Source organism: Sporothrix brasiliensis (assembly GCF_000820605.1).
Source record: "Sporothrix brasiliensis 5110 chromosome Unknown Cont20, whole genome shotgun sequence".
Lineage (NCBI taxonomy): Eukaryota > Fungi > Ascomycota > Sordariomycetes > Ophiostomatales > Ophiostomataceae > Sporothrix > Sporothrix brasiliensis.
In genome coordinates, this window is record NW_024467139.1 from 5781880 (window position 1) to 5795547 (window position 13668).

At 57.0% G+C, this 13668-nt stretch overlaps 1 protein-coding gene across 1 annotated transcript; it reads right to left on the reverse strand.

Moving 5' to 3' along the window:
* Positions 1-2632: 2632 nt before the first annotated feature.
* SPBR_06313 (uncharacterized protein) lies at positions 2633-9473 on the reverse strand (the record flags this gene model as incomplete). Its single annotated transcript, XM_040764570.1, has 4 exons — positions 2633-2686; positions 2745-8753; positions 8831-9122; positions 9181-9473. The coding sequence occupies 4 exons, from the start codon at positions 9471-9473 to the stop codon at positions 2633-2635; spliced, it is 6648 nt and encodes a 2215-aa protein (XP_040617521.1).
* Between the last annotated feature and the right edge of the window lie 4195 nt (positions 9474-13668).

Genomic DNA, 13668 nt, shown 5'->3' on the forward strand with positions numbered 1-13668 from the left:
GAGCACATAACACTGTGGAGAGAATATGATGTGTTGCCGTATGACGACCGCCTGGTAAGGCACTGCAGATCTCCCCTGTGTAACCATGGTACGGTGCTTGGGCTATTTGCCTCTGGTCAGCTCACCCGCCTACTTTCCTCCGAGTGTCGTAGTCGGTTTCGGAGGCTTCCGTAGTAGTCACAGTCCATGTGAGGACACCAAGGATAAGGTGAGTATTCGACACCAAATACATGATTGACGAATGACATAGCTGCCATCATACACAGTAATGCTACAAGTATGCTATGAACTAGTCCAACCGAGCCTGGATAGCCAAGCCAAGATTTGGCAGCCTTTGTTCTTCTATTTGGAGCATAGTCTGTCCATTTCTCAGCCGTCTGGTTTAACACGACACTGAACGTCACCAATATCCATCCTCTCAAGCACATGTTTCTTTTCTGCTGCGCTGTACAAACAAAGTGAACGCAAAAGCCGAGAAAGTGGACAGAAAAGTAAAACAGCTTGGGTCGGTAGAAATATGGATGCAAATCCTTACCGAAATGAGCAAAATAGGCAAACTGGGTCATGCTGCGGCAGTATGTTTTGTCTGGCAATAAATAACCTGCGCACAACCTGTACTCGACTTACGACCAGTCACATGGCACGACGATAGCCTGGTCTATGGGGGATATATAACAGTTCCGTCGAGTCGTGCAAGATGGCTTGTGAGCAGGGACGGGAAACAAAGATTGTACATGGGACGCGTATGCTCCGACATTATGCATATACAAGACGCCATGATGTTTTTGAGGAGAGGCACATCCCAGGCTGTTCGGGAGGGCGGGACGGGGAGAGTGGCAAGTGGGCAGGCGGCCACGCGAGAGACAGGGCAGCAGTTCTTGGACAGTCAAGTACATCTTCTATTTCAATGTTCATTTCCGTTTCCATTGATAGTCGATAGTGCTCTGCTGCCGTTGGCCAAAATGTGCAAGCAGACAGTGTCGGACTTTCCCCAGATTTTCAATGCTGGTGCCCTCGGGAGGCCGCAGATGACGCCGGTAGACAGGGGCGGCCTCACACTGTCGAGCATCGACGAGGGCAACGTTGACAATTGGAGACGATTAAAAGGGGCGAGGGGGGTGGCGTGCGGTGATGACCAGTCCCGCTATAATTACACCACGATGACAAAGTTATGGCATGCGAGGGCTCGATTCTTCCAAATAAGGGCATCCAAACTTGGGAGCTTTCTGGGAATTGCTTTTTTTTAGATGAATAAAAGAGTTACAACTAAAAGGCGCCACTTGACGCGTCCTCTTATTTTTGTCCACTTTATATTTCCTAGCGAAATCTCCCGATACAGCCGTCTCCCAACCATGGGCTGAGAAAGAAACTGGACAGCGGCTACTGAACAAATGGAAGAAAATAAAGGTGAGACGAGGACAGTGGGTGGGCGAGTTTGAAACTAGTATTAAGTAAAAGCGACGAAGACTCGATTGTCTGGTTAAAGTGGTTGACCGTCTCGGCAGCGAGTCGGCGAAATCGTAAAGGCTGGCAAGCTGGGCGTTGAAAACCGTGACAAAACCATAGACGAAACTTACAAATCGAGGAGTGGTCTCAGTATACTGTAATTCTGTAATTGGTCAATGATGAGAATACGTGAGGTTTTCGGTTTTTTTTTTTTTTTTTTTTTTTTTTTTTTTTTTTTTTTTTTTTTTTTTTTGTTTCCGCCCTCCGACTTGCACTCCTGCTCGAGCTGCATTCACTCTGGACACTGCAGCCTACAGTAGGAGCTGCTGTATCCAGAATATGCACATGCAGCGGATTCTCGCAGACGATAAAGTTGATGAAGCACGGACTTCCGTTGTTTCTTCTTTTCTGCTGTCCTTGCGCGAGAGAGAAATGTGTAAACGAGAATGTCCGTCAAATCTACTATTTTCATTGTTTCGGTCCATAACACGTCGTCACTCCATCGTAGGTTGTACGTTTCTGCTTTCGTCACGTAGAAACGCGGACAAAAAGGATATACCGCAGATGACAGTGTAGGATGTATGTGCTTGCAGCCTCTTTTTGTAAAAATAATAAATAAATAAAATACAGAAAGAAAAGAGACGAATCCATGTCCGGTTTGCAACAACCGCGACCCAGGTCTACAGCCTTACTTGTCTCCTCTCAGTAGCATTATTTTAAAGCTTTTTATTCATGTTTCTGCATTCTGTGTATCAATCTTTGAGCTCTACTAGAAAAACAAAAAGTTGAATGATGGAAACGAAGACGTGAAACGTAGACAAAACGAAATATTAAAAAGAAAAGATGTAAAAAAGGTGCTGTCAGAGGCGACGGCTTGACGAGCCAAATGCAAATACAAAAGAAAAGCAGAAGACGAAACGAAATACAAGTCTGTATGCGGAAGTGAAGATCAAAACGGGAGGAAATCAATGAACAAGCGAAACTCCAAATCCAGATGAAAGAGCAAACAGTTCCTCCACGAATGTACCAGTAGGAAAAAGAAAAGAAAAACGAAAACACAATAAAACAGTAAAACAGTAAAACAGCAAAACAGCAAAACAGCAAAACAGCAAAACAATCAGAAATCAAGAACTGAACATAAGAAATACCATGCTTTCTCTCCAAGTCTCGCAACGTATGCCCATTCTTACACACCAAGGCCCTCGCGCATAATTGCACCCAGCTGCTTTGCCTGAGGTGGCTGGTTAGTGACGGGGGGTCAAGACCACTAGGGAACAGGACAAGGACACTACACTTACTTGGTCGCCGTGGATAATGGAAAAGTGGTGGCCCGGCATGTGGCGGATGAGCATCTTGCGCGGATCCAGGTAGGCATCCCAGAGGTTGGGGCCAAAGTCCGTGCGGTTCTCCAGCAGGAACAGGGCGTGGCCCGAGGGGTACGGCTGCGGGCGCGGGTCCGTCGGCAGGTGGCACACGCCGTCCTCGCACCAGATGACGGTGACCTTGGGGCAGTGGGCCGCGGGGAGCGGCTCGGCCGTGTAGTTGGACAGCGCCGTGACGGTCGCGGCAAAGTGCGGGAGCAGCCACGCGGGGACCGAGCTCGGGTCGCCGTCGCCCAGCAGGCCGATGGACGCGAACCACGCGTGCAGGCCCTTGGGCAGCGGCTCAATGGTGTCGGGCGACGGCGAGTCGATGAGGACCAGGTTGTCGACGGCCTCGCCCGCCTTGATCAGCTGGTTGACCATCTCAAAGGCAATGATGCCGCCGGCCGACCAGCCGGCCAGGTTGTAGGGCCCGACGGGCTGGCGGCGCTTCATCTCCGTGATGAACTTGGTCGCCACGCCGTAGACGCCGCACTTGTACTCCTCGGGCGTCTTCAAAAACGGCGAGAAGAGGCCCCAGACGGCCCAGTCGGCGCCAATGTCCGAGATCTCCGTGTAGGACGTGGCGCTGCCGCTGCCGTCGGGGATCATGAACATGTTGTGCGTCGCCGTGCGGTGGCTGCCCTGGAGCAGGACGGACGTGGCTTTGCGGTGCGGGTAGTGGTCGACAATCGTGGCGGGCCGCGGCAGCTTCGCAATGGGATCGGCCGGCTCCAGGCGGACCTCTTGGCCGGCGGCAAAAGGGACAGGCGCGGGCGCGACAGGGCGCGGAGCACGCGCCGCCACCACCTTGGCCGCCCGTGGTGGCGGCGCCTCGATGCCCAGGGAGCGCTCAATGGACTTGAGCGACGGGTTCGACACAAACAGGTCCGAGGGGATGTTCAGCCCCGTCTTCTCGCGCAGCGTGCCCAGGATCTGGAGGCTCATCAGCGAGTCCATGCCCAAGTTGGCCAGGTCCGGCGCGGCAATGATCTCGTCGACGTCGACCTGCATCTCCTCGGCAATGGTCTCGCGCACGGCCTTTTGCAGCGCCGCGACGTCGCCACCTGCTGTGCCGGCGGTGGTGGGTGCCGCCGCGCACTCGCCGGCGTCCTTGACGGAGCCGCTCTCGCTCTCCTCCATGGGCGTCGTGACCTCCGAGTCCGACTTCATGCCGTCCGTCTCGGAGTCGGAGCTCGAAATGCCCGAGTCCTCGAGCGAGGAGGCGCCGGGCGTGGCGGCGTCCGTGCGGGCCGTCTCAAACTGCGCCAGGTACGTCTTGAAGGCGCCAATGGTCGGGTAGTCCACAAAGGCGTTGGAGTGCAGGTCGACGTCCAGCTCCTCGCGGATGCGGCCGCTGACGGTCAGAGACATGAGCGAGTCGACGCCCAGGTCGCCAAAGGCCACGTTGTCGACCAGCTCGTCGTGGGACACGCCAATCTCCTTGGCCAGGATGTCAAACACCTTGGTGACGACCGACGTGAGCTTCTGGTTGACCTTGCCAATGTTGGCGTGCGTGACCACCTTGGTGTTCTTGGCCTTGGCCGGGACAGCGGCTGCGGCAGCGGCAGCAGCAGCAGGTGCCGCAGCCAGGGCCTTGCGAGCCGGTGCACCGGGAGCAGCAGCACCAGCAGCACCAGCAACACCCCGCGGCGGCAGCACCAGGTTGAGCACCTTGCGCGGGATCGCCGCAAAGCGCACATCGCCGCAGACGCCAATGATGCGGTCGCCGTCAAAGACGTAGGCGTCGCCCGAGAACATGGTCGTGCCCTTGACGGGCTGCATGCGGATGTAGCTGCGGTACGTCTTGGCCGCGTCGGGCGTCTCCACGAAGCGCAGCGAGCCCCAGCCGTGCGAGATGTAGACCTGCTCGCGCGAGTCCACGGCGTCGGTGGCATTGACAATGAAGCCCGAGATGTGGCACATGCTGTCGATCCAGAACGGGTTGAAAAAGTAGCGGCCGTCCGCCTCGGACGTCTGGAAGCGCACCGCGGCCGTGGCCTCGCACGTGGCGCTGTCCAGGATCACCTCGTCCATGCCGCGGTAGCGCGGCGCGTAGTCGACGAGCGCCGTGAACAGCTTGTAGGCGATGCCGCGGCCAATCTTGCTGGCCGTGCCCGCCTCCTCGGCGCGCTGGAGCGCGTCGATGCGCCCGCGGATCAGGTAGTTGACCCGCTCAAACTCGTTGGACCACTGCGCCGCGTCGCCGTAGAGCACCTTGCACGTGGCGTGCTCCGTCGTCTTGGCGCCCTCGCCCGTGTGGAAGCGGAGCGTCGCATAGCCCTGGTCGACGTGCGCCGTCGCCGACACGCGCAGAATGTGGCTGCCGGTGCTGTCGTCAAAGATGAGCGTCTTGCTCACCTCCATATCGGCAATGTTGGTCGGCACGCGGTCGCTGGCATCGCGCTCCGGCTTGGCCAGCCGGTACATGTAGTCGCCAATCGTCATGGCCATGTCCGCGTAGAGCGTCGACGGGCACAGCGGCGTGTTGTTGACCAGGTGGCCCTCGAGCGCCAGGCGCATGTCGGCGCGGCACATGTCCGACTCCGTCTCGAGCGTCACCGTGCTGCCGTCGACCTCTTCGCGCACCACCTTGTGCACGCTGGACGTGGACAGCGTGGGCTTGGGCGGCTCGACTGCCGCGGCGGACGCCCCCGGCAGCATCGTCGCAAAGCGGTTCTTGATGAGCGACCAGTCGCCCTCGTACTGCAGCCAGTAGTTCTTGTTGTCAAAGGCGTACGAGGGCAGGTCCAGCAGGCGCGTCGACGCGCGGAAGTCGCCGTGCATCTCGTTCCAGTCGACGTTGAGGCCCGCCGAGTGCAGCGTGCACAGGCTCGCGCTCAGCGTCTTGTACGTTGCCTCGTTGCGGCGCAGCGTCGGCACCGCAATCGTCGTCGCGCCAAACGCCGCCTTGACCATGTTGGCGCACACCGGGTGCGGGCCGACCTCCAGCCACACAGTCTTCTCGTCAATAGCGCCAGACTGCTGCGCCGACACGAGGCCGCCCAGGAAGTTGACGGCCTCGCGGGCATGGTTGCGAAGGTAGGCTGCGTCCACCGGCGCCACGCCGTCGCGGTCGCCCGCCGCGATCAGGCGGCCGAGCAGCGGCGACACGATGGGCACCGTGGGCCGCTGGAAGGCGACGGCGCGCGCCAGCGTCTCAAACTCGTCCAGGATCGGGTCGACCTGCGCCGAGTGGAAGGCAAAGGGCACCTTGAGCTGCGTGCACTTGAACCCGCCCGTCGCGCCCAGGTGCTGCGCGCACTCGGCCATCTCGGCCGCGTCGCCGCTCAGCACCGTCTCGCGGGGGCCGTTGATGCACGCCACGTTCACCGCAGCGGCACGCGCCTCGCCGAGCGCGTCCATCACCGTCGACAGAGAGCCCTGCACCGCCAGCATCGTATGCGTGCCGGCCGTGCACTTCTCCACGAGCAGGCGCGCGCGCGCGCCGACCAGGTAGATGGTGTCGCTGGCCGAGAGCACGCCGGCCACGTTGAGCGCGGCGTACTCGCCGAGGCTGTGGCCCAGAACGGCCGCGGGCTGGATGCCCCACGAGATCCAGAGACGCGCCAGGGCCATTTCGAAGCACGCCAGGCCCAGCTGCACCACAACGGGGCTCAGCGTCGTGACGTCCGACGCGCTGCCGTCGATGAGCGGCAAGAACGAGGGGAAGCCGTGGATCTTGGCAATCTGGTCGAACTCGTCGATGCTGTCGCGGAACACGGCGGCGTGCGCATACAGCTCCTGGCCGAGGCCGGCGTAGTGCGAGCCCTGGCCGGTGAACATGAAGGCCACCTTGGGCGGCTCGGGCAGCACGGGCACGAAGCTGCCCTGCAGCCGCGCCTGGAGCGCCTGCTTGGCCTCGGGCAGGTCGGCCGCCGTCACGTTCATGCGCCAGTAGTGCTGGATGCGGCGCGCCGTCGTGGTGTAGGCGACGTCGGCCACCGGCGTGTCCGGGTGCGCATCGATCCAGGCGACAAGACGCTCTGCGTTGTGGATCATGGCCGACTTGGACTTGCCCGTCACGGTGATGACGTGCATGCTGCGCGGGTCGGCCGTCGCGGGTGGGCGGCGCGGCGCGTCTTCGAGCAGCAGGCCCGTGTTGCCCCCGGCGGCGCTGAAGTTGTTGATGAAGACGCGGCGCGGCTTGCCGTCGGTGCGGCGGAAGGGCGTCATGTGGAAGGCAATGTTGACGTTGCGCTCGGACAGGTCCTTGGGGAAGCCCTTGTTGATTTCCTGCTTGATGCCGACGTGCGGCGGAATCTGGTTCTTCTGCAGCATCAGCAGGACCTTGACCAGCGCCGTCACGCCCGAGGCCGCCTCGCCGTGGCCCACGTTGGCCTTGACGGCGCCCAGGTAGAGCGGCCGGTCGGCCGGTCGCTTGCGGTGGGCCGGGGCGAAGACGTTGGTGACCGACAGCATCTCGGTGCCGTCGCCGGCCTGCGTGCCCGTGCCGTGCATCTCGACGTAGTCCACGTCGAGCGGGTCGACGCCGGCCTCGTCGAGGATCGCCGACGACAGAATCGACTGCGTGGGGCCGTGCGGGTGCGTGATGGAAATGGCGTCGGCCGAGTGGTTGGTCGCCGTGCCCAGGATGACGGCCAGGATGTTGTCGCCGTCGGCCTCGGCGTCCTCGAGGCGCTTGACAATGACCGACGCGCAGCCGTCGCCGCGGCAGTAGCCGTCGGCGCCGTCGTCAAAGGTGGCGCAGGGGCCCTTCTTGGACAGGAACTGGCCCCGGCTCAGCCCGGCAAAAATGTCCGAGTTGGTCATGCAAGACAGGCCGCCGACAATGGCCGTGTCGCAGTCGCGCGACCACAGCGCCGTGCACGCCACATTCATCGCGGCGGCACTGGACGAGCACGCCGTGTCAATGTTGAGACTGGGGCCGCTGAACCCGAAGTGGTAGTTGATGCGGCCCGGCCCGAAGGCCCGCACGCCGCCCGTGATAAAGTACGTGTCGACCTCCTGCGCCGCGTTGATTTCGCGCCAGTCGTCCGACGTCTGGCCGTAAAAAGTGCCGATGCGGTCGAGGCGCGTGGAGGGCGTGCGGTTGGGCACGTAGCCCGACATTTCCAGCGCTTCAAACGCCGTGGCGATGGCCATGCGCTGCATGGGGTCCGTCTGCAGAGCCTCGCGGGGCGACATGTTGAAGAAGCGCGGGTCGAAGAAGCCCGGGTTCTCGATCCAGCAGCCGTACGGCGTGTGGCTCGTGTTGATGGCTTTGCCGGTGGGGTCCACATGCGTGGCCGCGGGGAAGCGGTCGGCGGGCACGACGCGGTGCACGTCGAGGCCCTTGGCCAGCAGCTCCCAGAGCTTCTCGTGACTGGCGGCGTCGGGGAAGCGGCCGGCCATGCCCACAATGGCCAGCTTGCCTCGGCCGGAGGAGCCGTGGTTGCCGATCTGGGACGGCTGGGCCGTGATGCCGTTGGCACTGGATGAAAACTCGGGCGACGGCCGGAGCGTCACCGTGAGCTCCGTCTTGGCGCGCAGCAGGCTGGCGAGCGTCTTCGCGCTCTGCGTGGGGCCGAAGGGAATCACGACGCAGTCGCCGCGGGGATAGTCGCGGGCCAGGTCGAGACATCCATCCAGGACACGGTGGAACCGCAGCGGCTCGTTCAGGATCTCGTACACGACGGACTCGAACAGCGCCTCTGTGGTTGTTTCGCGGAGCCATGTGCCCGTCGCACACGACATGACGGCGGACCGCGGCTTCGTCTTGAAAAGCGCGTCCGCCACGCTGGCGTCGTCCAGACGGAGGATCTTCCGGGCGTCTGCGTCCACGTGAAGATGTGACGCGTGATACGGCCCGTGCACGGGGATGGGCGCCGAGCGGCCCAGCTGTCCGGAGGCAGTCAGTGCCTTCAGCGTCGTCGGTGGCCCTGACACGGCCACGTTGCCGGAGGAAACGGCGCTGATGTAGCCAGTGGCTGCCGGGGGGATGGACTGGAAGAGCTTAGTACAATGGCATTTTTCACAATCGTGTATTCCACATCCAGACGAGGAGGCACCGGTGTACTCACGTTCGAACGGCAAAACTCGGAGAGAACACGGCGAACGTCTTCTTCTTGATGGTTCGGGAAGACGTACGTCCAGCTCTCGGACTTCTCCGAGGGCGGGCAGAGCCGGTCTGCGAGGGTAGCGACGTACAAGCCTGTGCGGAACGACATCAGGACGGCCTGCACGGCGACGGGGACCAGGGCAGAGAGTGATGGCGTAGAGGCGATGGCGGCCGCCGCAAAAAGGCCGGAGCACAGGCCGACCAGGTAGGTGTGCTCGTGCCGGGTGACATCTTCCCAATGTTTCTCGGCGTGGCTGGTTTGTTAGTCGAAAATCGCATGTAGACGAAAATCATGAACGTGGCAGGACATACTCAATGTAGTGCACCAGCTGTGTAATGCACAGAAGGGCGCCGTCCACGGCCGGGTGCTTCAGGTCTTGGGCATGGTATCGCTCATTCAGCTGCTGCAGTGTCCTGAACAGCGGCAGCTTGGCACGCTCGAGCCGGCCGAGACCCTCGATTTCCCGCCAGAGAGCCTCGCCGGCTTGGTTGAGGAAGGCAGTGGCAAGAATGCCATGATGGCCCTCGCGGTAGAAGCCCGAGAGAAAGTCGTAGGTGTCGAGGGACTGGTCTCCAAAGAGGAGAAATGCCAGCCTGTCAGCCATGGTTGTTTGTGGAGAGCTCTCAGCGCGTCGACATGTGCTTCTGGTCCTGCAAGATGTGTGTGCAGTGAAGGTCGAGCTCGTTGCTGGAAATCGATTGAAAATGGCACAAATGACAGACTGGAGTGAAGACGCAAAGGGAAGCAACGAAAGACTGCAAACAAATGCACACGCTCTCTCTCTCTCTCTCGTACTCTTGGCCAACAACAAAAAGAGTCAAGACAAGTCTAGGCTGTGCGGAAGAAAAGAAGGGAAGGGTTGAGGTCTAGATAAAGGAAAAAGAAAATAAGAGTTCATAGCAATCTTTATGAGAAACGGCGAGCCATCCTGGCGGTCTTATATATGAAATTGCTCGAGCGCAGGGAAGGCGATATTGGGAAGCCGAACGTAAAGCGGTTCCCTCCTGGTGGAGAACGCACGAAATACCAGGCCAGCCACCCTCGACAAGGATGGCCATAGTTGCTTGCTGTATTTTTGCTATTTTCCCTTCTTTCCCTTTGTTATTTTTATTTCGTCTTTCCTGTCGCTTCCTGCATTCACTCAAGTTGTCTCTCGGGTCAGTAAGCAAGGCGCCTCGGCCGCCTGTCTGGGATACCTCTCTCTCCTCTTTCGTTTTCTGGCTTTTTGCAGTCTATGGTTGCGTCTTTCCTGTGCTCGGCTCGTATTTTCGACTATACCCCCCCCTTCGTATGTGCGAGTAAATAACCTCAATAACACGGAATCTGGGATCCATCCCTGCTCGTCTGCCCGCATAGTACACTGCACCAGTGCGGGTGAGGACAAGGGGTGTGAATAAAGGTGAATGGGGGCGTGTATACAAACCCACAAGGCGTTCAGAAAACACTGATCCTCCTCAGACAGACATCACACATCCCACAAAACCATTTTGCCGGTTGATCGCAGTCCGGGCCAGGTGTTTTTTTTTTTCTTCGGTGACCGAAGCTCATGAATGATGTCCTCATGCTTGCCGCATTAGGCGAGGGCCTGTGCTAGCGAAGCAATGGAGACAGGCGCAACATCAAATACATAAAATGGCACTGAAATAAAACTGGTGCAGCAAACGATCAAATAAAGATACAGCCGCTACTGGGGATTTTCGTTGAAGAAGTGGCAATTTAACCAGGTAAATGTAGACTGTTTCTTTTTTTCTGACGGATTGTATCCTTGGGCCCGTGGTACACCAGGAGGACATGGCATTTCTTCCTTGAAGCATTTGCCTTTTGCGTTGGGGGCGTGTAGTTTGCAAATGGTACGGTTTGTCCTGAATAAAACGACATAAAAATCTTCAGGATCTAGAAATTGCTCAGACACAAAAGGATGAAAAGCAAAGGGTATCTGTGTCTCCAATGTCGACGGCTGCACCATACAAACCATAATGTGACCCATGATATGATCCATGCTGCATGGCATATATACTCTGCAGTTATTCTTGCAGTCATCCCGGGCTTTCGACTCCACGGGAATGATCGATGTTTAGCAACAACCTCGAAGATACGTCGATACACAATGCCCTTTGTAGTACTCGCCCATCTTTCACTCACTTCCGTTACGAGCACGTAACACTTGTTGCCATCTTTGGCGACAATTATTGGGACTGTGCTCAGAAGGGCCGAGGAAGTCTGCAAGCCAAGACTGGCTTAGAATTGCAGCCACCAGAGAGACGGAAACGAAAAGAAAGGGTATAAAAAGAAATAACACCTAAAAAAGACAACGAAAATAAATAGAAAGGCAAAGAGTGGGTGGCATACGAGTTCACGGAGTTTGTGTTCCGCAGGCTTCAACGCGTGGAATTGCCTCGCAACTATGCACTAGCACGGAGGACAAACGACCAGTGTAAACCATACACCTGAAGACGAGCAGGGCGATGGGGTGTTGAAGCCAGAGTTCTTTGTCCTGGCATATAAGCGACGGTGTAAGAGGTCCGCTCAAACGATCGAAAATCACATACAGAAACGTCAACATGGGCCGGATCTCGACAACACTGTGGGACTCCCAGAGAACGTAAAATTGTGGACCAGAACCCAATCTTGTGATGAGCGAGATATCGGGAAGGAGTTCGAAAACAGATACGACTCAGGGAAGGAAGACAAGTGCAAAAGTGGAAAGAATTGCAGGGATACGCTTTTGTGCTTTCATGTCATACAACATGTACGGAATAGGAAAACAAAGATTGGTAATAAAAAGACAGCAAACGGAGAAGAAGTGAGCAAAGGGGTACGAAGTACGACGTGCGGCAGAACAAAATTCAAAAGAGTGAACATAAAAAAAACACCCATATCCGACAAGCCGATAAAGGCAAGAGAGGGAACTCCTCCGCGTGCGGATGGGGGGAGGGGTGCGGGAGATCTCTTTGTCCGTAGGCACCGGAGTTCCCCATATGTAGCGAAATGAGCTCCCACAGCGCAAGACAATGGCTTCAGAGTAGACAAGATGAGGCGACCACCATAATAGCCAATGGCAGCACTTTAGCCGCCGATATGCCAGGCTTTCTGATTTCACGGCCTGTTCCTGCGCACGTTTTGGTGTGAGTGTTCTGAGGTCTTATTGACTCTTCTTTATGCTCTCTGGCGCTCTTGTCTTGGATGCGAGCCACATGGCCTGCCGCGGCCGGTATTTCTTGCAACGAAAACGGTCCCAGATGGGTGATTCGCCTGCCGCCGGACTCTAAACGAAAATCTCCAAATAAAGGGTCGCCGGCGACGCTTTCAGCGAACTGATGAAGCCTCACACGACGCGGCCGGGACAGAAGCGAATCCGTCGCCACAAGTGATTGTGACATGATAGGCCGATTAATCACGCCTTTGCTGACAAGTAGGAACTGTTCTGCCGTTCCTCCCTCTCACTTGTCGCCTTGTCTGTGTGAGCAATTGGCCGTCGAGTTGAGGCGTCCTTTCAACCGAAAGTCGAGACCTCCATTCTGGGACAGGTGAGCGTTTGCTCCACTTTTCGGTACATTTACCATCATCTGTTTTTTTTCTTCACATGGAGGAAAGATGCGTCGACTTTTCATATTGAAACGTTGGCCTGTTGATAAGCTCGGTTGAGCTTTCCATTGATAATGGAATGTAAATGGACTGGGCAGGTCGTGGGCTACTGGACGGTATGTCTGAGCCGTGGAATTTTGCCCCCGTATCGTAGATCTCCGTCGTCTTTGCGCGCTGTATCACTTCGACAGGTGAGCACGTAAAGTCCAAAATCTATATTCGGATGTCGTACGGAAACGAAAACACAGAACATGCACTTACCGAATCGAAGGGCGTGCATCAAAGCGAAGATTATGGAGACAAAAAAAAAAAAAAAAAAAAAAAAAAAAAAAAAAAAAAAAACAAAATATAAGAGATAAAAGGTTCAAAGGACCCGAAGCTTATGCCCTCACTTACATATGCCGTCAGCAAAGGCAATGCCTGCCGAGATGCATGCGGGAAACCGTTACCGCACCCAAGACGGCGACGGTTTTGGTGACCAGGGGAAATATTTCTCGGGGCAAAGGGATCGGCAAACGGTCTACAATTGCGACCGTGTTCTGAGGCATCGTTTTCTTTCCTCGAGTGGTGTGAAGTTCGAAGAATGGACGGGAGCCGAACCTGGGTGTATGGTCCAGGCCACAGGAGGGAAAAGAGCAAAGTGCAACGACGGATGGAACAAGGGGCGCAGCCATCAGCCCATCTATTGTCCGCTTCTTGTGCTATGGACTGTCGAACAGGCACAGCCTCGAGGACGGACTCCGGCAGCCGGTTTGGCTTAGCATCTTGGGTGAAGTACGCAGAAGTGACAATAATAGCAGCTGGTGCCAGGCAGTCAAAGAACGGTGTGCATCTCCAGGATGTTCTCGTTCTCTCGTCGTTAGATGTTGCGGCACTCTCACACCGTCTATCTAGCTCGCGTCAGCTTCTAGGCAGTCCTGTGGTTTGTGTCGTTCTTGAGCTTCCACCTCTGGCTTCACTTCTTACTCGGAATGTGGGTTCCCGAGGAGTGTGAGAAGAGACCGCCACCAAAACCGCTTTAGACGTCTGACCCTTTCATCTTCTGGGTCTTCCTCGCCCATTATTCCAACCTTTCTCCACATGTCATTTTTCTTTGTCGTTTTCAAGTTACCTTATAGTGACATCTGTGTGTCCGCCTGAGAGTTCTCTCAGCTGTCAAAGTACACTCTGCTGCGTCAACTATCCTTGTCCCAAAGAGTGGCAAGCGTGTGGGT